General features: G+C 32.8%; 2 protein-coding genes, 1 long non-coding RNA gene and 1 pseudogene across 5 annotated transcripts; 3 read left to right on the plus strand and 1 right to left on the minus strand.

The window, feature by feature from the left end:
- Positions 1-1236: 1236 nt before the first annotated feature.
- LOC114422654 (phosphoinositide phosphatase SAC1-like) lies at positions 1237-14171 on the minus strand. Of its 2 annotated transcripts, XM_028389126.1 has the most exons (17): positions 13871-14171; positions 13585-13789; positions 13327-13492; positions 13033-13261; positions 10361-10437; positions 8913-8945; positions 6945-7132; positions 6746-6843; positions 6448-6581; positions 6202-6333; positions 4870-5254; positions 4629-4750; positions 4336-4446; positions 3968-4180; positions 3184-3363; positions 2496-2607; positions 1237-1638 (listed from the first exon to the last, which is right to left on the minus strand). In XM_028389126.1, exons 1-17 carry the CDS (start codon positions 13988-13990, stop codon positions 1390-1392), a joined length of 2754 nt encoding a protein of 917 aa, XP_028244927.1. In that variant the 5' UTR covers positions 13991-14171; the 3' UTR covers positions 1237-1389. The 2 variants fall into 2 exon arrangements, with proteins under 2 accessions (XP_028244927.1, XP_028244928.1); XM_028389127.1 differs by lacking the exon at positions 8913-8945 and having other exon boundaries at positions 13871-14170.
- Positions 14172-14749: 578 nt separating this feature from the next.
- On the plus strand, positions 14750-20278 carry LOC114422660 (annotated as a pseudogene).
- A 1140-nt stretch (positions 20279-21418) lies between these two features.
- Positions 21419-22346, plus strand: LOC114422668 (protein PHOTOSYSTEM I ASSEMBLY 2, chloroplastic). Of its 2 annotated transcripts, none has more exons than XM_028389144.1 (4): positions 21419-21607; positions 21695-21749; positions 21837-21902; positions 21985-22016. In XM_028389144.1, exons 1-4 carry the CDS (start codon positions 21476-21478, stop codon positions 22011-22013), a joined length of 282 nt encoding a protein of 93 aa, XP_028244945.1. In that variant the 5' UTR covers positions 21419-21475; the 3' UTR covers positions 22014-22016. The 2 variants fall into 2 exon arrangements, with proteins under 2 accessions (XP_028244945.1, XP_028244944.1); XM_028389143.1 differs by having other exon boundaries at positions 21429-21607; positions 21695-21754; positions 21856-21902; positions 21985-22346.
- Positions 22347-26041: 3695 nt separating this feature from the next.
- On the plus strand, positions 26042-27524 carry LOC114422670. Its single transcript, XR_003668713.1, has 4 exons — positions 26042-26092; positions 26177-26279; positions 26399-26795; positions 26923-27524. It is a non-coding gene; the product is annotated as an uncharacterized LOC114422670 (long non-coding RNA).
- Positions 27525-27690: the final 166 nt, after the last annotated feature.

The following is a 27690-nucleotide window of genomic DNA, read 5'->3' on the forward strand; positions in this document are numbered from 1 at the left end:
TCAAAGTTAAGCATTAAATAACACACATTAATTGTAAAGGGAATGAAGGAAAAATCTATACAAAAAAATCTCTTAAATGTTACCAATATAGACACCTAAAAACAAAATGACAAAGCACTCAGTCGATTAATAACTAACCAGAACTCCACAATAGGAAAAGCATTACCAATGAAATTTAAATGAATGAATCTAAATGCGCCCTATAGGCTATAGCAGACACAAAACATGATCTTGGACTTGATCTCAACCCTTAATAGGTTTCCAATAGCTTAAAACAAGAAACCCCAAAGGCACAAAGGAAAAATAAATAAATACCTCTAATTTCATCGCGCAAAGATTGAATCTGGGCAAAACAAAAGGGGTTTGATTGTTTGAAGGCAATGGGATTTGGTGGGGCATGTGCAAAATGAAGGGGGAGACAGTGAAGGAAGAAGTTCATGCACCGATTCCCCGGCTAGGAGGGTCGTGCATGGGCTTGACCCAACAATCATCCAAACACTTTGCACCGGTGCCGATCAGACCCAAATCAATTACGAGGATTTATAGTGATGGGCGAGGGTGGTATGGTGGTCGCCATGGTACCAACTATGGGTTCACGGTGGTGCAATTATGGCTTAACGGTTGTCACAAATGGGATTGAAGATTTGGATCTCACTTAGGGGGGTTCGATCTAGGTGCAACAACAATGAGATTGGCTGAGGGGTATTATTCTCTATGTGTTCGTTCTGGCTATGATTGTTGAATTTTTGAAGATGAAGTTTAAGGAATAAGTGTTTGAAAATTTGTGGCACTTTTTTTTTTTTTTTTGGCAATTTGTAGGATTCTTAACCCCCAAAAATTGTAAGAACAATATCTAACAACTTGACCAATTAGGAAGTGACATGTAAGCAAGGAAGTAAGACGTTCAAACCAAAAAAGAGTAACATATTTTAATTTTACAAGAATGAAAATATAGACAAAAAATTTATAGAGACAAAATTCATACTTTAGTAGTTTTACAAAGACGAAAAATATATTTTAATCAAAATTTAATTTTTCATCCTTGCCGTTTTAAACATTTTGATTTTAATCCCTATTATTATGAGGATCAAAACTAAATTATGAGGATAAAAAAGAAAATTGTAATAACAAAAACCTAAATAGAGTGAAAAGTTATAAAAACCAAAAACCTAAACTTGTGAAATTATGGGACCAAAAACTACATTTTTGGTATAGGAACTAATCAAGGCAAACAAGAGAGAGAAAAAAATGTATTTAACAAAAAAAGAATCAAATTTCTAAGGCCTGGGGATTGATAAGAAAACTTGCAATGACTTTTGTACAAGGAACTACGAGTTAAAATGGTACAGAAATAAGTTTTCAACTTATACATGTCAAAACAATGACCCATCATATCCTTGGTACTTTTTCGTCCCCAGTTAACCATCTCGTCAGCCAGCTCGGATCATCAACATAGAATTTACAAGATTTGGGAATAATCCCAAGGTCAGCACCAACTTGGTCATACTCCTTTAGAGCTGCTTCCATTTCTGCTGCAACGACAGCATCATTAACAATTTCATATGAACTCGTGCTTAAAGCATCTGCATAGTGTTGCTCCTTCTCAGGGTCATTTTGGAAAAGTTCCAAGGCAGGTCCCTGCATGTATGCCAAGGATGATGAGGGTAAAAACTACATTTTGGCAGCAAACATGCATAGACAAGAATAACATAAGACGTCCTAGAGTAGATGTTATTTTATCTGCCTCATTTCATATTTATTTGTTTATTTCTTTCTTTATATATTTCTGGCGTGTTGGGTTGTACAGCTAGAACTTGATGCGAGTCAGACCTTGGATTTATTATTCTTACAAGACCAAGAAGATCCTTTCATGTGTCTGTACAGTATACAATAGGTTGATCACTCACACAATTGTGTTTTTACCCCACCAACACGATCTGCAACAAAAAAGATAAAGACAACCGATGGGCCCACAACAACTGGGCTTCCAGTTAATGTATACAAGAGAAAGAAGAAAAGGATTAGTGCTTAATTGGGAATAGGAACTCTGTTTGAGAGGCAGTGGAGGCTTCTAACAGAATGGACAGCTGTCCTAAGAGCATTGGTAACAAAGATGCATGGGATCATGCAAAGGAGCGTGAGTATGAAGGGGAGAGGGGGGTATTTTGTCGTTCTGGGTGACAATTGCCATTGGGCAGAGTAGTCTCTCTTCTCCTAGATATTTCTTTCTTTTACAGTTTCCACAATTTTTTGCTCATTACATTGTAATCAAAGCTCAGTTCTCAGTTCACCGACTTCCCTATATCATTTCAATAGAAGTTTCAGTTCCTATTAAAAACATAACATACAAATTAACCCAGCAGGTAGTTAAACTAAAGTAGAGGTCTGTAAGTCTACTATAGTGCCTTGTTTGAAGCAAGCAATGGTGTCTTTCTTCAATTAAGTCTAGATTCAAGTAGTATATGCATTTTCATTATTCATGTTAAATTGCATACCTGACATAACTCAGCATAATGTTTATATATCTCACTGCTTTCATCTTGATCGCCGAGGAGACTACCTCCATACCAACCGTTGGCCTCATTTGTTGAGGTCATTGTAAGGTACCTACAAAATCAAGATTATAAAAGAATCATCTGTAAACTGAAAAAACTAAAAGCATCAAATGAGAATGAAGAATGTGGGACTGTCTACAGTGGCCATATGCCTCCAAACGGACACCACAGGATTATCAACCGATCAGGAATATTTAGTGGTAATAAAACAATTTTGTTATCTGGTAGTTTTGAATATAGTAGATCCCAGAGTTGCACTTACTAAGCTTTTAAAGGAAATTCTTTCATGAATCATAATTTAAATCAACTGTAACATGGTTATTGCTAATTGCAGAAAATTAACTAAGTTTAGAATTATATGTGGCCATTTAAAATTTTAACAGCTCTAGCTCCACTTAACAGATCAGATTCGAATGCACTAAGCTTGGTCAGTTAATCAGCATATCTCAGCTCTGTCTAAAGCTAACAAATCGCAATGCCCTAAGTAAACATACAAATGGGTTAGTGGTGACCTAAAGTGAAAATGTTTGCCGATAGAAAAATGACCAAATAGGATACTGAACATCAAAGGAAAAAATGGAAGGTGCATCAAAGTCTTGAAAGGATAATGCACTTTTCAGATGCATACCTTTGGAAAACATCCTCTTCATTCATATCATTGCCAGAGGAAAGCCAATTCAAGTCACAAAAGCCATTAGCATGAGATCCTTCAACGCCAGATTCACGAGAAGCAACTTTTGCAGCAGAGGAACCCTCTTCATACTTTCTCTGGCCGAAAAGCCAATTTGGGCTTTTGAGCTGTATCTCACTGGGAATCAACAGACAATCAGTGACTCAACAAAATTACCTCAAGTTACCTATAGCACAGAATAGCTTTTGCTTTCACACTAGTCAGACAAACTGCCCACTTTTTCCCATCCAAAATGAGAATATACATGGTTATTGGTTAGGGTGGAAGGGGTGGCTGACACAGAAACTAAGTTTAAGCAAGGAATTTACATTGATCTATAAAAGGAGTCTCTAACCTTACAGATAAGAGAGATCTTCTACCAATCATGGTACGGAAAGTAACAAACTAATTAATGGTTTGTTTATATTAGATGTTGTTCAAAGCCAGTGGAAGTTGAGCAAAAGGAATAATAAGCTCCTACAAATGCTACTGAAAAAGTGTGAAAAGTGCAATGGGAATCAAAGTTTTCCCTGTTTGTTTTAGTGAAAATCTTAGCCAAACACTGCAAGTTGTTCATAATTACAAAATATAATAGGCAAGTGGAAAACAACCAAAGAAAAACTATGTAGTGCAGGGACATAACTAAAAATTTGGTAAAAGTTCAGGGACCCGCAGAGTAATTAAACCAAAATAAAATTCAGAAGTAAAAACATTAAACAGCAACTCAGAAAAGAGAAATTACGCTGCATCAGGTGCTACACCACTGTTTCCAGAAACCCCACCTGGTCTCTGATCAGGCTCACAGCATAGTCTTACATTTTTTATTTTACTACAAGTCTTTTCAATTAACATGTCAAATGATGTCAACTTTATGCGAGAGAAGTCATCTCTACAAGCTGGTATAGGCATGAATACCATTCCACCTCTTCCAGAAGGACTGATATTTGGTTCAGAACTGCAAAATTCAGGAAGAAATTGAAGATTGATAGGGAAATAAACAATAAAAATATGTGTACATACAAAAAATGAGAAAAACCAATGCCAAATGTAACATATCATAGAAGCATGTCACTGATTTTAATACCAGCCATTTTAATAAGGAGGACTCACCACTTCTCAGGAATTAGATCATCCCCAATCCCAGATACATGGAGATAATAATCTGAATCCAGCTCCCAGAGAGCAGGTTTCCCTTCCTGTGGTTGGAAGTAACCTAAAAACCTGGCAATAGAACAATGCCTTAAATATTTAAAATTATTTATTCAAGACATGATTAATTAAGGGAAAGAGTATTTGAACATTAGAAACCTAAAAATATAAAATCTTACTAAAGATGAACTATGAATTCCATCTAGGAAAGGAAAAGAAAATTATTGAGATAAAATAGGTGGAAGGAATAATACAAGTTTATTGCATCTTGTTTTTCACCATCTGTGTAAGCATTGCTATAGTATCGTTTTATGGATTTTAAAAACTCTCTTGATTGTGTTGTTGCTTTCCACTTTCCCTGCCTCTCTGGAAACACCTGTCATTCACCAAAATATATGTTACATATATCACAACAGCTGCAGAAGAAGATGCAAATAAGCAGTTAGATATTTGTCGGCAGATTACATAAATTTAGAATCCCACAAAATGTCATACAGTATTGTGAGCAGCAGAGCCACCATATTGCTGGGCAAGAGCATCTCCCATACTTTGATACATATCCATTAGAGCTGCAGCAATACTACTATCAGGATCCACTTTTGGAACATCAGTCAAACCCATTGCATGGAGCTGGCGTCCTAAAGCTTGAAGACCATAAGCATACTGGGCAACATTTGTACGGTCCAAGCAGTCAATGCAGTTGGTACGGAGAACTCCACTCTGAAAATGTGGTGCATCACTACCAAAATTATCTTTTTTATTCTGATGGTTCATGTCAGTCTCTTTGTCTTGATTAACCACAGAATTTAGCATTTCATTACTGTTCCCAATCCTCACAAGATCCCCAGAACTAGCTCTCAGATCTCTCACTGAAGTATCCCTATAAAAATACACAATGAGTTGAAAATAAAAATAGAACTTCCTTTCTCTAAATCTTGCACTTTTACAATTATAAAATAGAACTGCAATAATATTAAGCAAAAAAAAGAATCACCCGGAAATAACACTGGCATCAATGATTTTATATTAAATCTCCAACATTTTCCATTTTTCGCTAGAGCCTCTACTGATATAGCCACAAGTGTTGTTACCTTACCACCATCAAAATAAAATAATCATTGAATTATATTATGCATTTAAGTTTAAAGTTATGGTAACGATATTATGTGTTTATAAAATCCAAACCATACATCTAATCAACAACATAGACTTAAATGTAGAATTACAATTTATTTTATAAATCCTTGTGCAATACAAATATAAAACCAGAATCAAGTTACAGTTCTAAACTACATTTTCCCCCCAAAATGGAGCCTAGTCTTGAATGCCCTAATTGGAGAGATAACAGAGATATTTGACTACTGGTATAATGCTAATATTTCTTGGGAAGCATTGATACGAATACCTAGCAGTCCATTATTGTCAGCAATCATCATTATTCATTACAGATTAAGTCAAGTTTTCCCTCAATCATCTAAAACTGATCATTCAAAGCAATCTTCCACTTCGAAGTCCAAAAATAGATAACACAGGAAATCTTAAGAATTATATGATCAAAAAATGAAAAGAAAGGATATGAACTTATTCAATCATTTTATGATTTTAATGGAGACTACTAGTTCTATATCTTCCTTAATTGTGGAAAGAGCATACATAACAGTGAGTCTGTCTCTATAACAGCAGGTGGTCAAACCTCACAACAAAAGTTATGAGGGGGAAAAGGTCACAGACCCTTGCATTTTTCATATCTTTGCTTTCTTTCAAGTTAAGAGTTATGCTTCAACTAATGTTTTGAATGTTAAGTAATAATTTCAATGATGGACATACCTCCCTGTGCTTGTTCTATTGCTCTTGTTGGCTCTCTTAATGATGCTGGTTTTACCACTGTAGTAAAACCCAGTTAAATCAAGCGCTTCACTTGCTACACCTCCTAAAACTGCCAAAACATTGGCAGACTTGCTTTGAAAATGACAGAGAAGAATAGAGAATAGTCAGATTTAAATTTGAAATGCAAAAAAAGAAAAATGAAGAGACTGCCACTGAGAGAAAAAAGATAAAACTTAACATGCTTACCTCTTTGCAAACTTGTGAAAATCCCAGTGAATAAATCTAAGATGGTTCTCTACTGGTAGAATTTGGTTCAGATACCCAACAGCATTTGCAAATTCACGCCTCAGCATCATTTCTCGAGGCCGCTTCTCAACTGTCTGTATTTCATCATTTAAATAAGCAACAAGAAAGTATAAATTATCCCTTTTATAAAAGAAGCAATTCAATAATGCAAAGAAAAAAAATGAGGAAGGAACAAAAAACATGTAAATTCATATTTGTTAACTTTTTCAGCACTAAGTATTTTTATATGAGGAATTACCTTAATCAAATTAAGAACAATAATTGGATTGCCATATCTCTTAGCTAGGTCTTCAAAATGCAATTTTGTTGCTTGGTATGTTGGATCATACCTCTGCACTGGAAGTCAAAACAGGGGGGGCGGGGAGAGCTAGATCTATTATAAGTTCATAAAATTTAATAATGAACAGGATAAATATTAATCTCAACTATTTTCATACAAATTATGTCAGGCTTGGGGCTAAATCTTGATGCTTCTTGTGACCAGAAAAGCGGTATTGATCCACGCATTTGCACAACTGAACTCATCTTTCCCTTGCAAGAGCCTGATTCTTCATCAAGGACAATCTGCTCTGTCTCAACATCATTAGCAACCCTCCCCCGATCATTCACACCCCTTTTCAAGTACCTGCAGAAACAATTCATGACAAAGAAAAATAATCCAACTGTTACTATTTTAGCCGGATAGACACAATATAGAACCAAATATCATTGCAAATTACAAAATACAGATAATTCCTGATATAAAAGAATATGCCATGTTTAATCACTGCTATATAACCAGCACAGATTTGCTAAATATGAAGAAAAAAAGCATCAACAAGCAAATGTTCAACCAATAAGTGTACAATGGACTCTCTGCTCTAGATGAAGGCCACAATAGAAAAAGCTTTTGTTCAGCAACCACTGTAAAAAGTAAAATAAACTATCCTATAGAATAGAACACTTGAGAACAATTAAAATATGATAAAAAAAATTATACTTCTGGGGCAACTTATTTACTATAGAGTAGAAGTCTCCCCAGCCATAACAATAATGATAAGCTCTAGGAAAAACAATCCAATGCCACAAAACTCAACATATAAGAGATTCTTTGCAAAGCACACCAACAAATAAGGTACTACTCATTACATTAAATGACACCATACAATTCAAAGCCTATAATTAGTCAAATATACAAAATACATACAACTACTACCATAGCATCACAGCCTAAATAATTGCACACCATATTTCTCCTTGCAAAAAAGGACAACTTGAAAAAAATAGAGGAATGATAAAACGAGTTAGGCAAGAGAATCACAATAACAGGCCCCCAAATCTATGCAACTTTTTAAGACTTAATGAATAAGGAGAGATCATGAGTTTAAATTCTTTGCTAGGAAGTATAAAAGCTACCCCTTTTTTACAAAACCACTGGGAAATTTGGTAAACAAGTAGGAAACAATGCGCTACTAAAAAAAAAAAATCTAAAACTAAGAATGAAACCTGGGTCTACATAAATAAAGAAGACATTGAAATGATCTTTTTAGAGAGAATAACTCATTTCTTTTTCAGAACAATTCAACATACCTTCAGCATAAATAAAGAACAATACGCAAGCTCCTTTAAAACAGACAGTTGTGATAAACAGATCAAGGTGATGGGATGGACCATGAGAACAATTAAAAGAGGAGAAAAGAAAAAAGTTGTGCAATATGTATCATCAGAGGGGAATGAGAAGGAGAAAAATAAATCATACACGAGTTCAAAGGAAATGACTGAGTTGGAACATATAAAGGCAGTCTCAAACATGATGTTTCAGAATAACTAGGAATGCAGGCCATATAGGAAAAACAGGGACATTCAAATGAGAGATGGACAAAGGTGGTGAGAACAACCAAGAGCAAAGAATCATGAAAAGAAAGAAACTAAGAAAATTCTCTCAGGAAGAAAGAGAGAAAGAATTCATGATGCGTCTAACTTTTTTTTTTTTTTTGCTCAGCAAAAATATATACTTTGTATTAGATGAGTACCAGAGGTCCAAAATATTACAATTAGTGATGCCAAGGTCATGGTTCCAGATCAGACTTGAAGTAGTCTAGATAGGAACCATATCTTGGAAAGCAGGATTACATATTTTGTAATTACTGTAAAGAGAGACCCTCCACTAACAAGTGAAACCTAAACTGAGATTGCTGGACCAATGATTAAAGCTGGTCCCAAAATCCTTTTCTAGATTGCGAAGCCATGTCCAAAGTAGAAAAGCTGCATTGTCCATGATGCATCTAACTTGATTGAGGAAGAACGAGAGAAAGATATCATGATGCGTCTAACTTGATTGAGGAACAAAGCAAATCTTCCCAAACTCTCCAATAAAGGATAACCTTATAGAGGTATCCATCGCAAAGAGAGAATATGAGGCTAACCTGGTTTGTTGCTCCTCCTCCTTCAATCCTTCCCTGGACAAATCACAGCAAATAATAGCCTATGGGGATAAAACTTACTGTATAAATGCTACCCAAAACGTTGAGTTTGAAAGACACACAAATGTAATTTGTCACATGGAACATGATATATGTGTTTTATACAAATTGCCCATTGTAGTGGAAGTGGAAGTGGAACACACGTGCAATGAATTTGAGTATGTAGATGCTCAGACATCAAGGCTAAAAGCCCATAAGAAGTCAACCTAGCACAAATAGCCTACATGTGATGAGATTTGGTCGATTAGACTCCCCATACCAACATATTTATGATTTTTTGAAGAATCAAATCCTTATAAATTGACTCACAAGGAATTTCTAACTTTTCCACTAGATAAAATCAATTAATCTAATACATGGAGAATTTATTATACTTATACACAAGCAGATTCATTTTTACAGTCTTTGCTTAAATCCCTTGATGGTCCACAAAGTAAGACCCCTTTCTCATCCTTATACTACAACAGCTTTTCCTCAACTTGATTGTCCTCCACTGTGGTTGCCCAATTTCTAGCTTTGACACTTTGGTAGTCAAACATCCTTCCAAACTTTCATGTTTTTAGAAATCTAAATGAAAGCCAGAAATTCTTTATTCTATTCATTTCTGTAATCTTTTGGATAAAAGAGCATAAACACCAGACAACTTCTTTATAATAAATATTTCTATAAATTTATCATTTGCTTCCAGTTTGGAATTGTTCCCCAACAAGTCTTTTTTTTTTGTTTTTGGAATGAAGCACTCCAAAGATTAATGATTTATTATTTATACAACATTGGATTAACAACTTTTGTTATATTCAGACAGAATTATACAGTTTCTCATTAAAGGTGTATTGGCTTGTGCTCAATCAACTGGCACATCAAATGTAGGAAAGGACTAAGACTTGTAAGGATACCCTACGTCAGTACAATCTTCAAACATTAGAAATTTAGAATATCCTTCCTTATCTAACAAAACACACCAAAAGCAGTTTATAATATGGTTTGACTTGGTCTCTAATGTGTATTTTTTCACTTTTGAAGGAACTACAACTATTATCCATCCTATCAACCACTATTGTTTGCAGTGGCCTAGTCATTCAAACCCCATGTAAAATTGCTTCAGTAATAAGATGAAAAATAGGAAACATTTTCAGAATAGCAGATTGTTTCATTAACAATTCAGAAAAGAGAGAGAGAGAGAGGAGGAGCAATCTTAAGTTATTATATATTTGAAAAGAACAATCATATATGGCTACAAATTTAACAGAACAGTTCTAAGGACGAAATTAAATATAACACGAAAACTTAGAGAATGCTTATCTAATTTAAATTATCACAATTATTTCATGACATCTGAATCGATTGTACAATATGTGGAGCATGAATGAAATATCAAAATAAGAACATACCGTGTCCCTGCAAAATGTCTCGATCGTCTAGAAATCAAGGAAACACTGAAGTCCCTCCCAAAAATTGATAGACGAATCTGCCATTTTTAAAATCCTAAATTGGTTAAACAATGACAATCACTAGGGATAGTTAAACTAATTGAGAGGACAACAAAATCATGTGATAAAGTGGGGGGATACGCAACGAAGCATATTTGTATGTGTATGTATCTAAATCTAAATTTGTATAAATAGAAACTATATAATCATGTGGACCAATTATATTTCCAAAAGGAAACAAATTATTGAAATTGATAACCGCGAAATTTGAGTAAAATTGATAGTCAATTTTGGCTAATAATGATTGCAATTTCTTTACTTTACTATTGTTTTTAATGAAAAAATCAACATCTTTGCAATTTTTGATGAGCAGAAGTCAAAAGAAAAAGATTTCAAGTACTTTAAAGGAAAATTGATGCAAAAAACTGGAAGAAAAGGTCTTAAAGAAAAGTTAGAAGAATTGGACAACTCGCTTAGTGCGCACCCTTGCTTAGTGGACAAGTTCAGGCTTAGCACAAAAAAGGTTCACGAAGAAGCCAAAGGCGCACTTAGCGCGAAAGCCCGCGCTAAGCGCGAAGACAACATGAAAAGAAAGCTACCTTAGGCCTATAAAAGGAGTAGGAAACAGAAGAGAAAGAGACACCGAGTCTCAGAGCTCTCTATTGAAGATATCCAAAGCCTGAGCCTATCCCTTAGAGCAAACCCTCCTTCTTTAGTCATTCCTCTATTTCTTTCTTTTAGTCATCCAATCCCTTCTTCCATACACATTAGCCCCTGAAGTGTAAAGCCTCTCATGGCCATAAGAGGCTAAACCCCCTCTGTTGGGAGCCTAGCAGTCAACACCCTTGTAATGTAACTGCTCTTATTATCTATTGAATACAATTTCTATTTCTATTGCTTCTTTTTTGCTCTTCATCTTTATTGTATGGTCTGATCATCCATGTATTAGTTTTAGAGATTATACATTGAAAAATGATAATTTCTAAAGAAGTAGGAAATGACATCTAAACAATTCATTGCTAGGGATAGAGTGACTTTGTTTTGCCTCTGCATATATCTCCATGCTTAATGCGATTTACTATTTGGGAGAGAATAGATAAATTAGACTTTTCATCGTGAGGGATCAGGGTTGAGTGTTTTAGTAGATGTGGGTGGAAATTGAGAAAATATTTAATAGAGAAAAACATTAATATTGCATCAAGGGTAGTTAGACATGTTAGGCCCCAACATATTTAAATACTGAAGTTATCTTTTGCATTAATCTTGTTTATCTTTGTTACTCTTGTCTTTTTAATTTCCAATTATTTCTTTCTTATCTATATTGCAATTCCTTATCTCTTGCTTGCAAATTGGATATACATCAATTCAAGTACAAACAAAGTCCATGTGGACTCGACACTTGGACTTCTATTTTAACTTTACTACTTGTGACAAATTGGTACACTTGCCAACGAGTTAACATAAATGAAACACTTAGATAGCTCTTCTGAGGCATAAAAGATCATTTACATCAGAAAACATGATTGAATGAAGTCAATGAACTAAATCTCCCAAGAGTTGCTGCATTATTGATTATTTCTCCTTCTTGATTTGCTCATTTTGGAGCATATATTATAACCCTATGGTAGTACATTCCTGATTTTATTTCCAATGGAATTTGTATTTGAATCTAAAAAAAATTGCTCTTATTTGTTGGAAAGTGAATAAGGCACAAGAAATGGGCTTTACAGGAAAACACCCTAATGGAATCTAAAGACAAAATCCCACTATCAACTGAATGAAGTAACATACATTCAAGAAAGCCAGGGATTTGAATGGTCCCATTTTTTGAGTTTTACTTATAAAACTATTCAGGAAAAATGACTCCAAAATGGTTTTGAAATCAATATTTCTTAAAAATATGTTAAGGTGAATTATTATAGAAATAAGTTTTAGCATATACAAGTTTTATGACAAATCTCATTTCTTCCAATTACCATCAACCCCATCCCATTTCATCAACCAATAACGTATTCTGTTCTCAGCCCTCATTGTTACCCCAGCAATTGGCAGTAATTATTGCATTAAAGTAAATAATACAAGAACCTGAAATTTTGTCAAATTGGTCCATACAGAAACAAGCTTTTACCAGGCCATTATCATACGATTAAGCAGTAAGCCAAACCATTGAATTCAGAAAAGATTCTATGGTGGTGTGGTGAGATATAGACTTTAAGATATTGATGAATGACAAACTTGCAAAAGAAATAGAAGAATCGGTGGCAAGGACTACAGTGTATCTGCCAACCTCATTCTCATCCAAGTGATCAAACCAAGATAGGGAAAATGAAGGCATTTTGTTATTTGATTATTGAACCCAACCACGTGTTTATTCTATCCCAAGAATCCCAAATTCAGACAATGTTCATCTTGCTCTAATAGCAGGTATTATATATATATATATATATATATATATATATATATATATACATATAAGTAAATTCATCATGGATTTTTAATGAAAATGCATGGTCCAGAAAAGAGTATCTTGCTCAAAAATAAAATATTCATTTGTACGTTTATCATAAAATAATTCAATGTGTTTTTTAAGCTCACATTGATGAATAACAGACAGCAGAAAGGAAGCAACAAACCTGCCTAAAATGACCATGAACTAAAGCTACGGTCCAAATGGTGTTATTGCATCTTGATCTGATTGCTTGTGTCAAATACGCATTCCAAACAAAAATGTTATCATATGACATCCCTTCCTCTTGACTGGAGCCGGAGGAGACGTTCTTTTGCAAACTTTGCATTATAGGGTAATTGTAACTAAAGAAAAAATCCTTGGTCAAATCGACACTAGACAAAAGCTTTTTGTACCTGTAGTAAGAAGAGGTAATGTTAAATTGTGTTGTTTAGAAATGGGATAAGTTAGAAGTAGTTACCTGAGCTCAGTCTTAGAGTGAGCTAAATCAGATTGAATTGAAACATGTGGAATGGTTCTCAATTGGCTCTCCTTGATGCTATAGATTGCATGGCCACAAATAGAACCAATTTGTCTGCGCTTAGTAACGAGAATCAAATAGTAGGACTCGAGAAACTTGATGCAGCCTGGAGTGGAGAGAAACAAGAGCATTAGTATTGGTATAAATATAAATGATTCCGGCAAGGCAATTGATTCTCAGAGAGAGATTAGTACTAACCAGCAATCCCGAAAACCTTAGCGACAAAAGTGAGGCCGCCAGTGGCCCTGTTACCTTCAGCAATCCGCTGGAGCAAGCTCTTGATTTCCTGGGGAGAATACAGCACGGGGTCTTGGCTGATATTCAGATCCCACGCCTCTGATCGATCGATTTTCAATACCCGGAAGAACCTCTTGTTCCGATCACTTCCGATTAGGTAAAACCTCTGCAATTCAAATTCAAATTCCAATTACAAAATATTCGATTCCATGATCAATTAATTAATTAATAATATATAATTTCCTACCGCTCTGGTTTCGTAGAGTCTGAACTTCTCCAGGGCGTAAGAATCGGGATCCAGTTCGGGATCATTGGAAGGGTGAACTTTTGCGGTTGATCCCATATTCTTATTCCCCGATTTCGCCATCTATCTCTCTATTCTCCGACTCACTCATACCCAATCCAATGCTTATTTCTTTCAACTTTCAATCCCATGACCGTGAGGATGGGAACAAGGCACGTTGGAAAAATTATAAGAGACAAGCTTCCAGATAAATTCATAAGAGATAACTCAACTTCATCCTCCATGGGAAAAACAGGAATCACTCATCTTTTAATAAATTATGTAATAAGGGATGTATTGGATTAAAATTTTGAAAAATTATTTTAATATAAAAAAATATTATGAATGTTAAAAATTATATGTGAATATTATAATTTATCATATTTTTTTTAGATGGGGTGTAGTAATAAATATAAAGGAAGTAATAAAAGTGAAAAAATTGTAAAAGGATAGATTATCATTATAGACAAGTTATAAGAAGTGTTTGATGCTTTGAGATAATTTTAAACCCCAAACCCTATCCAAACTCTAAAGTGTTTTTTAACCAAAAGCTACCACTATCTTAAATTCTTATTTTCTTAAAAGAAATTATTTATCTTATTATAAATTTATAATTTAAAAATAATAATTACTGTTTATAAATATAAGACGTTGGAATTGGCAATCCAACAATGTCAATCTATTTTTTTTTTAAATAAAGTTTTCAAAATTAAAAGAATAATTATTTTTTTACAAAGTAGAAATGGAAGAAAGTACAGCCTCTTTGGTAAATTGAACGGTGTAATTAAACATTAAAAAAAATAGAGACAAAATAAAAAATTAAGAAGAAAAAAGAAAGGCGTGTTGGACTGTTGGTGGAGACTGAGATGAGAATAAAGAAGATAGGAATTAGGAAGGCTGCTGCTGCACAAGCTGAATCCTTTTTAAAATTTGAGGCAACCAAACCCTCATCCATTTCATCTTCACTCAGTAATCTCTATCCCAATGCCCCACTCTGTAAATTTTCAGCTTTTCTTACCCTTCCACACACTCAAAACCAAAGCCCTTCCTTTCTCCACCCTCATTGATGTCCTCTGTTCCCATCTCCACCAAAGCAATGGCAGTGTTGAGCATTCATTGTCTAAGGTTAAGCCTAAACTCGACTCTCAATCTATCATCCAGGTCCTCAACACCTGCCGTGACCGTCCCTATCAACCTCAATTGGGTGTCAGGTTTTTCGTCTGGGCAGGATTTCAATCTGGCTACAGGCACAGTTCTTACATGTACACCAAAGCTTCGAACTTGCTTCGGATTCATCACAATCCCCAGATTATTCGTGACGTTATCGAGTCTTATGAGGCTGAAGGGTCTTTAGTCACTGTCAACATGTTTAGGGAGGTGCTCAAGCTCTGTAAAGAAGCTCAGCTTGCTGATATGGCTCTGTGGGTGTTGAGGAAGATGGAGGACACTTTCAACCTCCACGCTGACACTGTCATGTATAATCTGGTTATAAGGTTGTGTTGCAAGAAGGGTGACATTGAAACGGCTCTGAAGTTGACCAGTGAGATGAGTTCCAATGGCCTTTGTCCTGATCTTATTACGTATATGGCAATAGTTGAGGGATTCTCTAACGCGGGTCGATCTGAGGAGGCCTACTCTGTGCTTAAGGTTATGAGACTACATGGATGTTCGCCCAATTTGGTGATTTTATCGGCCATTTTAGATGGCTTTTGTAGGTCTGGGTCTATGGAAAGAGCATTGGAATTGTTGGATGAAATGGAGAAAGGTGGAGTTTGTACTCCAAATGTTGTCACTTATACATCTGTCATTCAAAGTTTCTGTAAGAGAGGCCAGTGGAAGGAAGCATTGGATATTTTGGATAGGATGAAAGCTTTTGGGTGCCACGCAAATCATGTTACTGTTTTTACTTTGGTTGAAAGCCTCTGTGCCGATGGTCATGTGGAACAAGGTTATGGATTATTTGATAAATTTGTGGTGGAACATTGTGTTTCCTATGGTGATTTCTACAGTTCACTTGTGATTTCTTTGATAAGGATTAAAAAGCTGGAGGAAGCAGAGAAGCTCTTCAAGGAAATGCTTGCTGGTGATGTAAGACTGGATACTTTGGCATCTAGCCTCTTGCTAAAGGAGCTTTGTATGAAGGACCGGATATTGGATGGATTCTACTTGCTTGAAGCAATTGAGAATAAGGGATGCTTGTCTTCCATTGACTCTGATATTTATTCTATTCTTTTAATTGGGCTTTGTCAAAGAAGCCACCTCAAGGAGGCCACAAAGCTGGCCAAGATAATGCTTAAGAAATCAGTTCTGCTACAACCTCCACACAAAGATGCTGCAATTGATATCTTAATAAAGTCTGGAGAAAAAGATCTTGTGAACCAGTTGACCGGCATACATAAGAAGGGGCTTTGATGATAAAATGCTTTATGAAAGAGGTCACATCTATTGTTTATCCACTGCGTTTGTTCACAAGTTTGCATTGTATAACAGCAACAGTTGGGATTGGTTTCTGTTACGCAGGCTGATACTTGCTTCATTTCTTCCCCTTGTAGAAGACACATTATTCTTGAGAACAGTATGCTAACCTCTATTTGTTTTGCTAAACCCATTTTCCTTATAGATTCAGCTTAATATTGATAAATTGTTAAACCCATTTTCCTAATACAAATTAATGAAACTTCTGTTCTTTGATATAATGAGTCGAATAAAATGGTTAAAATATTTTTCCCTTTTTATCTGTCATGTATTTGAATTTGATTGATGCCATGTTGCAAGCCTACTAACATACCATTTCATGATTTAGTTTTCATAGCCTTTTGAATTCAGAGTTCAACTACTTGTGTGTAAAAGCTATTACTCAAAAGGTTGCTTATCCAATTTCCTGACCCAATTGATTGAGGGAACAAGAATTGGTTTGATCTGTTGAGGATGTAAAGTATTGTTTGTCAAAAATTTGGTCGATAAGAGCAAAAGTTGTTAATAATATTACAAATGTGTTGAGTTCTGATTTCAGAGTTATGCATAAATAAGTTTTAGGCTGCAACCAATGCGCAACACAACTGCTTGATGTTGTAAAGAATTTATGAAAACTCAGTTATAATTATTCAGCTTTTTGACATCTTTAATTGTGTGAAAATGAATGTTGCACCAGAAAAGCATTTTATGTATTATTGTTTGAAAGATCAGTTGGCTGATCTTCTAATTACAACAAAAGACCAGAAATTATTGATTGGACACCCTCTGCTGAATTTTCAGTTAATTATAATATGACCGATGATTGTCAAAATTTAAAATCTCTACGGATACAACTGTAAAGCTTTCGCTTATCCTTTGTCTATAGATTTTGTCTTTTTCTGTGAATTATAGATCTTATAACTATTAACTATATTTCTCATGCGCACATACCTCCAAAGTATTGAGGGACTTGGTGGCCTATGAGAAGGATAGAGGAGCATCATCTTTTACAACTGAACTTGTCTGTTATTTGTTAGAAGAAAGAGAAGCGATTGAAAGATTTGATTTCGTTCCTCCTGTAGGTGGTGGTAATGGCTTTGGAAGATATGAAATTGATTTATTATGTTTGGCAATGATGCATTTTCACTTTGGGCTTCCAAAGTTGACTTTAGAGGTAAATTTTATGAGCATTTTGATTTTGATGCATGCTCTGCATTTTCTGCTGGTTACTGCTAAAGATTCATAGAAACACACCCTTTCAGTAAGTAGAGGAAAAAAAATATAATATAATAATAATAAAACATAAACTCTACCTCCCTTTTATTAAGCACCCGAGAACCCCCTCCCAGTTCCTTCGTTCTTTTCTAACAGTAGAACCTACTTCCCTTGTGCACCTCCATTTCTCTATCTCACCATCAACATTATTTCTCCGTTCTACATTTTCCCAATTGTTCTAAAACCCATTAAGTTCCCTTACAACCTTGTGGTCCTCAAGCATGGAAGGAGATTGGGGTTAAAGGGAAAATACCCACATCCTTAAAATTTGACTATTTGAGTTCTTTGAGATAAATCCATAACCCATTGAGTATTTTGATGACATAGATTAGTTATGAGTTATGTGTGAGGGGTTGGAAAAATTTAAATAGTAGGATCATTGTGGTTTCCTCAAAACCCTAGGCATGTTAAATTTTGGGATTTTGTCTAATATCTTGTTCTTTCGATTTTTATGCTTTGATTCCATGAAAATTACGGTGGTTGCTTCTCCCAACAACATTGGAAGGCATTGATTGTGTTCTCTTTGGTTGTGAGTAGTTAATCTACTTAGTGACACTTTTAAATTCTTTTAGGATAAGCTAGTGAATTTCAAAATATTCTCTTTTTATGATCTTTGATTCCTAGAAGTACTTGAGAATGAAGTAAAATATTTATTTTGCTTGATTAAAATTTATTCTTTGAGATTCTTAATAGTTTTGATAATGTATTTAAGAGGTGGAAATTGGTTTTCTCATTGTGAGTTTGTGATTGATTTCTATTTGCTACAACAAAAAGATAATGTAGTCTATGAGTCAAATACTCATAGTATATATATGTTTTCTGTTTGCTACAACGAAGAGATAATATAACCTATAAGTCGGATACTCATAGTATATATGTATTTTATGTTCGTTACAACGAAGAGATAATACAGTCTACGAGTTAAATGTCGTAGTTCTATAATTACCGTTCATCACAGCGAAGAGATAATGTGGCCTATGTACACATAGTAGTATAAAAGTTTTTACAAAGTTTGTTATTCTTGAATATGTGTTTAAATGTATTTCTAAACTTTTCCAAGGGAGTAGACAATAGTTTCTAAAAGTGAGTTGTATTTTTTTTGTTGTTATTTAATGTCATTTAAATTCTTTTTTAGATGTAAAAATTTGTGCTATGCTTGCTCTCTCCTTCCTTGTCCGCTTTGTATTCTTTGCTCTTGCTAAGTTTTCGTGACTTACCCCTTTCTTTCATTTTTTTCCCTTAGATACACAAGTGGTTGAATAGTGGGATTTGCTGACTTATCTAGGATTTTTTCATCTTTTTGGCAGGCCTCTATCGCATATGATGGAGAGTTTTTTTTTTTTTTGTGACTCCAATATGATGCAACTATAGGGATAAAGGTAGTGATAGACATAGAGAAAATCTCTTTATTTTGAGATGTAGATGATCCTATCTTATAGATATGCTAATGATATAATTATGATGTTTTGAGATACTTTGATGATTAGTGTGTATGACCTATATCACTATTAGTTGATATTTTGGATATTATGTATGGGACCTATGTTGTGATCTATGGTCTTGATATCTAGTTGTCGGATCTATATATATATATATGATATGTTTTCAATGAGATTTGTCCTATTTTTAGGGGAAACTTTGCCGGATTTTCTGTAACCCCTTTAAGTTGGTCTTTTAATTGTGTTTTAGAGCAAGATAATCTTAGGCTAGTCAGGCTAAGGAAATTATAGTTTGTGTGCCGGTCACGATCCAAGTTTGGGTCGTGACATTCATAGAGATTTTTAGGGAAGGAATTAGATCAAACTCCTTGGGAATATCTATGGTTTTTAGAGATTTTTAGTAGGTACTTAAACAATCAATAGATTTTCATTATTTTTTTTCGCAACATTTCCATGCAGAGTTGCAAAAGAACTGAGGCAAACCAGTGTTATTTTCTCATTAGTTTCACTTAATCCATTCAAAAATTCAGATGAATCTAATATGCCAAATCACTTCTGTTTCTAAAACTTTGAATCGAATGTCAGATAACTTATGATTTTAAGGTTTTTTTAAATTTAGGATACGTGTACCAATGCCCCCATGAAAAATGCTTTGTGATGCATCAAAGTAGAAGGGATGCTAAATTATTATATGTACATCAATTCTTTGCGTATTATATTGATTGTCTATTTGCATATTTAGTCATTCTTATGTGAATGAAGAAAATGATGATTTCTTGACAAGACCCAGTGATTGGAGGCAGTTTCTGATTCAAATCTGTATTGGCAGAGCTTGCTTTAATTCACCAAGTTCTCAGCAAGTCAGTGTGGATCAATCCTATAAGGTAATTTTTGAAGTTTTAATAAGCGATTAGTTATAAACGGCACACTCATGTTCCCCCTACACTTCCTTATTGGATTTCATACTTTCCATAATTCTGATGCATGTTACAATTTTCTTGTCCCACAGTGGAGCAATGCTGTTAGGAGGTGGTGTACATACTTTCTTAGATAGCCTGTTCCCAGTCACGATGGCGATGTAGAAAATCTCTTGGCTCTTAACACGCCATGATCTTTTGCTTGTGCAGTTCCATGTACACATACCATACAATTACTGAATTGAAATAGAATCAAATATGAGATTATTGCATACCACAAATCCATATATCATGGTCTAATTTGCTTCCGAGCCTAATATGATGTGCAAAATCTTTTTATTGGAAAGGAAACTTTCTGCATTGGACCAATTATTAACTTATTGTCGGTTTGGTTGAGCTGAAATGATGAGAAATGAAAGTGGAATTGAAAGGATTGGAAAGTAAAAAGAGAGAGTTGTTTAGTTGTGTCCAAAGAACTATTTTCATATCTCAAGTGAGATGAAAGAAACGGAAATGACAGTTTTATGAGAGTCTGTTCTGCATCACCCCCATACAACATACCAACACAGTAAATAACTGATTATGGAAAAACCATAATCGGTTTTTCCCCTTCCCCCTATAATAAATATATAATAATGAAAGTAATAATACGAATAAAATAGAAAATAAAAATATTAATATAAAATAATAATAGGTCAATCTCTTGATATTGAGAATTCCAGTTTTCATGTGGTTTCGATCTCACACTAGGTCAATCTCTTTAAACACATGTGGTGGCACATTCATTACTGGTATTAAAGGTTAAAAAGGAGTATCACATGCTGTTTAAGCTGAAACTTTTAGATGCATTCAAAGATGATAGTTGATATTTTACTTAGCATTTTTTTGTATAAAATAAATATATTCTAAAGGAAGAAGAGAAATAATTGTTGAAGATACAAGAACAAATGATTAATCTCTCAAGTGGATCAGTGATATTCTAAATGAGGGTTAAGATGATATTAAAAATAAATAATCTTGTAGGCATATATTCAATCTTTTAAATTTTATGTAATGAACCCTGAGGAGTTTTTAAAATACTTCAAAAATAAAAAAAAAAGAAGAAGTTATTTTAAATCAAGAAATAAAATGATTTAATTATGCTATGGGTTTTCATATTTTTACCAATTTTTTTAATTAAGTCTCCAAATTTATATTTTTTTAATTAGGTTCCTGATTTTATTTTATTTTCAATTGGGTTTTCCCATTTATTTGGCGTTGTAATTATAATTAGAGGTGTTTGTGATTAATTTTTTATAACCACAACACAAATGTCTCAGAAAAAAAAATAAAAGTTGAGGATCCAATTAAAAAAATGATAAAAATCCAGGTGGATAAATATTGTTCACATGTTTGTATTTTTATTGATATTGATATAGAGGAGGAGAAGCCCTTGTTAGTTGTTATATTGTTATCCATCCTATTCCTATCCACTTGAGGAAGAAATGCATCATATCTGTGTTTGCTGCAAGGGCTTGACTCCTCTACCTCCTCCTCCTCCTCCGCTTCACCAAAGACGAAACACTCTAGTCATTACTTTTGCTTCAAAGTCTGGAGGAGGATTTTCACTTAACTCGGTCTGTCTGTTTTTCAATCTTGTAATTTCTTGATTGACAAATTAATTCCAATTCATTCTTAGTTTATCTGTTTGAAAATGCATGCAGTTACTGAAAAGTTGTAAAAGTTGCGGAGGAAAGGGGGCAATTGAATGTCCTGGATGTAAGGTGCCATGCCATGAAATTCATTTTCAAGGTTCTGTTGTTTTGTTTCTTTATTATTAAGAAGATAAAATGATTTAAAAGCTAGTTATTTTGGAGCTTGGCAGGGGACGGGAAAGAATAAAAAGAACGGAAATATATTTGAACGGTGGAAGTAAGTTGTCTGATTCGATCTGCTCCTTGCATTCTCTAATTAATATGCCATAAATTAAAATCTATTGGTGCTTTGCATGTAGATGTTTTGATTGCCAAGGATTTGGGCTAAAGAGCTGTCCCAGCTGCGGAAAGGAAGGCTTAACACCCGAACAAAGAGGAGAAAGATAGGACTAAGGATTCAAACTTGCACTTTTCTCTCAATTGATCAACCCCCTTACCCCCTTGATGCAATTCTACACTCAGGCTATAAATATAGGTTATGTTTGTGCATTTTTTTGAAACTTTGATCATTTAAATATTAAACTTCAGATTTCAAAACTCTTTTAGAGCATAAAATTTAGTGCTCTCTTGTATGGTGAAACTTTAAAACTCTTTTTATATGTTAAAACTTTAAAACTGTTATCCATCATGTGACTTATATAGTTTTGATTATAAAATATTATTAAAAGTATCCAAGTTACTGCACTTAAATTTTCTCCTATTCTTAACAGTGGATCATTGAATTGGTAAACATATTTAGTCATATTTTAATAGCTTAATCATGATTCAAACATGATTGAATCAGTGTGGCTATGCATACAACGACAAGATAAATTGATGTCAAATGTTAAACTTATTAGACTTACACCTTTAATAATGCTTTACGGATCTTTAGTTTTATCAATTCAACTTTTTGCACGAAAAGTTTTCTCTATAATGAATGCGCTTTCGGGAGTACAAACAAAAATTATAAAATTAAATTTTAATGGTCATGTAAAATATTTTTTTTTATTGTAATTCAATAATAAATTATTATTATATGACTTTTATGATAGTTATCATAAAAGAAGAAGGCTTTGTCAAGTAAATAAGTATCATGTGATATCACCATATTAATTATTTTCTTGTCAAAATGTTATAAAAAAAATTATTTTATTTTTAGTTGATTTAAATTATAATTATATTAACAGAGGTAATTATGATCAATATAATATTTGTCATTTGAACATTTAAATTAACAACACAACTATATATTCTTATTCAAATTAAGTTATATTACTCATATATTCTTAATTGATTTTATATCATATTTAAATATTTTTTATTTTTATTTTAAATTAATAATCAGATTATATATTCTTATTCAAATTAATTTAAATATTAATATATTTTAATTCATTTTTATATCATATTTAAATCAACAATAATTTTCCATGTAGATAAAAAATAAAATGATAGTTTTATTTCAAAAAATGTAGAAAATTTTTCTCATTAATTTGAATACTAAATGTAGAAAATTCATAATTATTCAAAATGTCTAATTATTCACAACATCTAATATTAAATGTAGATTTTTTTTTCATTAATACAAATTAAAATGATATAAGACATTGTAAATACAAGACTATTTGACTATATCAATATTCATAAGTATTTTATATGTTTTAAAAATATTTTATGTAAAAAATTGCTAAGTTATATTGATATTAAATTGAAAAATACATTAAAAATTAGAATAACATCAAAATTTGTAAAATACATTGCAAGACACATGTTAATATACTAGTAAAAGGAAAAAAAAAAGTTCAGATTAGAGAGTAGAGAGTAAAATCCTATTTTGGTCAAAGGACAAAATAAGAAAAGGTAACATGATCATTTTTAATTCTTTAAAAATAATTATTTATGAAATTTTATTTATCTTTTAGTCTAATTTTAGATTAATCAGATTTTAAAATAAAAATCTATCAACACAAAAAAGAATAAAACACATAAAACAAGACAGCGAAACAAACTGTTTGCAGAGAAAAAAAATAAAAAGATATAATTTTTTTGGTGTTTTGATTCTTACAATATCTTTTTTCTGATTCTTTTACTTTATAGAATGAATATTTAATGTTTGTCTATGTTTTTATTATATCATATATATTTAATATTTTTTTATAAATTATTAAAAAGATTAATAGGATAATATACAATTAATTTAGGGCATTGTAAAAAGATCATTACTTTTGGGGTATTTTGTAGGGAGATTATTTTTGCAAGTTTTATTGAAAATGAATGTTTGATTTATATGTTTGGCGTAACAATTTTAAAAAAATATGTTTTAGGAATTTAACATTCACAATAATCATTTTTTAATTATGTTTTTCAAGGAAGGAAATGAGAATCCAAGATTCACACGAAAGGAAAAAAAAATTTATAAGGTGGAAATTAATTATGCTCCTTTGCTAAAAAAATTAATTATATTCCTCGTTAGTAAAATTTTCTTAGACATATCAAACATATTTAATGCATTTCCTATAAACATAATTCTCAAAAATATCATCCGTAAGAATATAAAAAAATTCACACACCAAAAGTCCCATAAGATTAAAAAAAAATCAAAAAGAGAAATGAATATATGCTTATAGTGTATTTTAAAATGATAATATTTTTTTTACCTAGTGACCTCAAACTTAAATTTTGGATATATAATTATGTTAAATATTTGGAGATTTTTTTTTTTTTTTTGTCTATAGATAACATACAATCAAGGTCGTATACAATGCTAGGTCTTTAATTGCTTGTTTTACATACAACTATATCAATTGCTAGTAAATTTTGGGGGAAATTTGTTTTCATATACATAAAATGTTGTGTTGGAAAATTTGTTAATTAATTTATATTATTAAAAATGATGCAATATCAATTTAATTTTTCACATGATGGAATTCATTAATATTAAGAAATAATAGAATAAAAAAAACTAACCCAATTTATCTTTCCTTTGCCGGTGTGTAATGTTGTGTGCCCATAGGTGCAATTTTGTCCATGCATTTTTTTAATATTTTTTAAAATTTTTTGACTCTTATACAAAATGGATTTATTATAAGATAAAATTGAATGAATTAGTCATTGTATTTATTGAGAGTAAAATAATAGAATTGCTTCATTATAAAATTTTAATAAATAATTTTGAAATTAAGAAAGCTAAAAAGTTAATATATTTATGTAATATCAAGTTTCTTTAAAAATAATTCTTAGGGTCCCAAAATTTATATACACGACCCTCCATATAATTCAATTAGAATCTTCTCTGATACAAGATATTTGTGGTCTATTTTAAAAAAATAAAACAATAAAAGGTGTTAATTATTATAATTATAATTCTTTTTTTACTCAAATTTGAATTGTTTTTTCATCAATTTTGAATTTTTTTAATGAACTGGATAGTAAATAAATCTCTAATTGAATTGTTGACATATCATCATTAAGTTTTATTATGTATTTGGTCCCAAAACAATTTATTAATAATTACTATTTAATTAAAAAATAATTTGTTAATAGTTTATTCATTTATTATAAACATGCATGGATAAAAGACACAGTTATCAAAATCATAAATAAATAAAACAGAACAAGACTACACATAATTAATGTTTATTATTATTCATTTTAGCATTCATATGATATACTAATAGAATGCAGTTATTGCACTTTTTAGCCATTTCAAAATTAAATTAAATTTTTTATTCTTTCAAGTATTAATTAAATTATTATGTATCTACATATTCACAGAGAAGATTGGTAAAAAAAAAAAAAAAAAGAGAGAAGAAAAGTTAGGATGGGAAGCATTGATTTTGGTAAAAGGGCGATGTGTATATTGTTAGTAAATGGTTATCTTGAAAGATAATAGGTGGTGCCTGATTTGATGAAACTCAAAACCACACTCTCTCTATTGCACGACCCACTCACTTTCTCTCTCTTCTTAGTCTATTGTATGGTGTGCAAGGTCGTGCCATCAGAGGAAGAGAGATTGATATGCTGGCCGTTGAAAATGATGCTTCTCTCACCCAACAAGGCAAGGCCAGAAAACGTCAATGAGGATGAAGATAATAAAGCCTCATTCTTATCGGATATTCAAGAGATTTATTCCTTGTTAATTTAACTTTTAAGCGAGATCATTTTTCATTATATTGCTAATGCACATTTTCAAAATTGAGATCTTAATTCTAAATCCATAACTATCTATGAACTAACTGCAAGATCATTGGGTCTTATTATCCATTGCTAATTTTGGTTGGAACTGTGTTATATTTATGACTAGCTTGCTCAATTAAGTGTGAGAGCTTTCATTAAATCAATATATTTTGGAACTTTAATAATTTTTCCTAAACCAGGGTTTCAAAGTCTGCCAGTATCTATTCGATGAACTTGCCCTTGGACAAGGTATCTATTCTTCTATTCTGTAGCACATTTGACACAAAATCTTTCGGCATTCTATTTACAAAGTTATCTCAAATGGAAACACAGTGATGATCAGATAGGCCTAAACCCATAAAGGTAGCAAGGGCAAAGTCAAATAAAGAAATAAAGAAATTCCAACTTAAGTCAATCAAGGAACAATTGCAGAGAGGTATATTAATAATAGGTTTTATAATGGTCGACATTAGACCTTTCAATTAAATGGTCAATATTCTCTCTTAGGTATATCCATTAATACGTTCATATCTTACCATTCTTTTGTGCATGAAGGGTTCTCGTGCATGATATGCAAGGAGGTTATGGTTTCACCAGTGACAACACCATGTGCTCATAATCTATGAAGTACGGACACTCCAGCCCCTTGCTGTGTCTGGTGTCCGACACGCTCCGTGTCAGTGTCCGACACCGACACGACACCCGTACTACGTTCTATATTTTGGACATTACAGGTGTCCACATGTCCGTGTCCGTGTCGTGTCCGGTGTCCATGTCGGTGTTGATGCTTCATAGCTCATAACTTCTACAAGTCCTGTTTGGAAGGTGTATTTGTTGGTTAGGCTTTTGCGAAGGAGAGAAGTAGGGGTGGGAGAATGCTTCGGTCTAAAAAAAAGTAATGAAATGTCCTTCTTGTTCTGTTGACATTTCTGATTATCTTCAGAACATTTAGGTACACACATCATATCTGGGATCTAAATTGCCAATTTACCATTATGCTTTCCTTATGTCTCAGTGCTAATAATACAACTTAGATCTATTATAAAGTTGTCTGGTCTGGTGGTGGGTTTGCATAACAGGTTGACATAGATTTGAAAAGTGCAATTGAGTCATTGAAAGCTAAGGTTGAAGAAATTGGAGAAACATGGGAGTCAAGTGAAGATGCAGATGGATTACAAGATGATGGTGCTGGCAAGGATGAAGATACTGACTCAGGAAACAAAAATTCTATAGTGGAGTCGGATAGTCTACCTGAAGAATCTAATGTTGGTGAACTTAAAGATACCACCAACAAGGGGCTAGATCCAGCTGTGAAGTACAATGGAAAGAGAAAGATAGGTGATTATGGAAATCAATCATATGATGATAAAATGGAAAAAAGAGGTAAATATTACAAAACAACTGAGGAAGCATTGCATGAAGAAGATGATTCTTCATCAAATCCTCTTAATCCTCAATGAAATCATTATAGATTGAGGAATTTTAACAACTAGACCATCATTGCAACATGATTCTTTTTATTTTTCTCATGGTTCAGTATTAGTCTTAGAAATGCTACAAGGACTATCATTTTTATCAGGTTATACTCTTTTCATTTTAGTTCACTTAGTTTGTTATCACCTTTTTGTGAATGTTCATAGTTTTATGGGAAATGGAACTATCAAAGACCTTAAAAAAACAAATAAAATCAAAGACCTTTCTTTAGTATCTATTGAATTATTTTGCCGGCTTCATCTCTAGCATTTATATTTTACTATGAGCATGATTGTGGATAAGTGATAACTACTCCCTAACTGTAAATCACAATTGAGTTTTTAGACAAATATTTGACATTTGTATTGTGATTC

This window comes from Glycine soja, chromosome 8 (genome assembly GCF_004193775.1).
Source record: "Glycine soja cultivar W05 chromosome 8, ASM419377v2, whole genome shotgun sequence".
In the NCBI taxonomy this organism is placed as follows: domain Eukaryota; kingdom Viridiplantae; phylum Streptophyta; class Magnoliopsida; order Fabales; family Fabaceae; genus Glycine; species Glycine soja.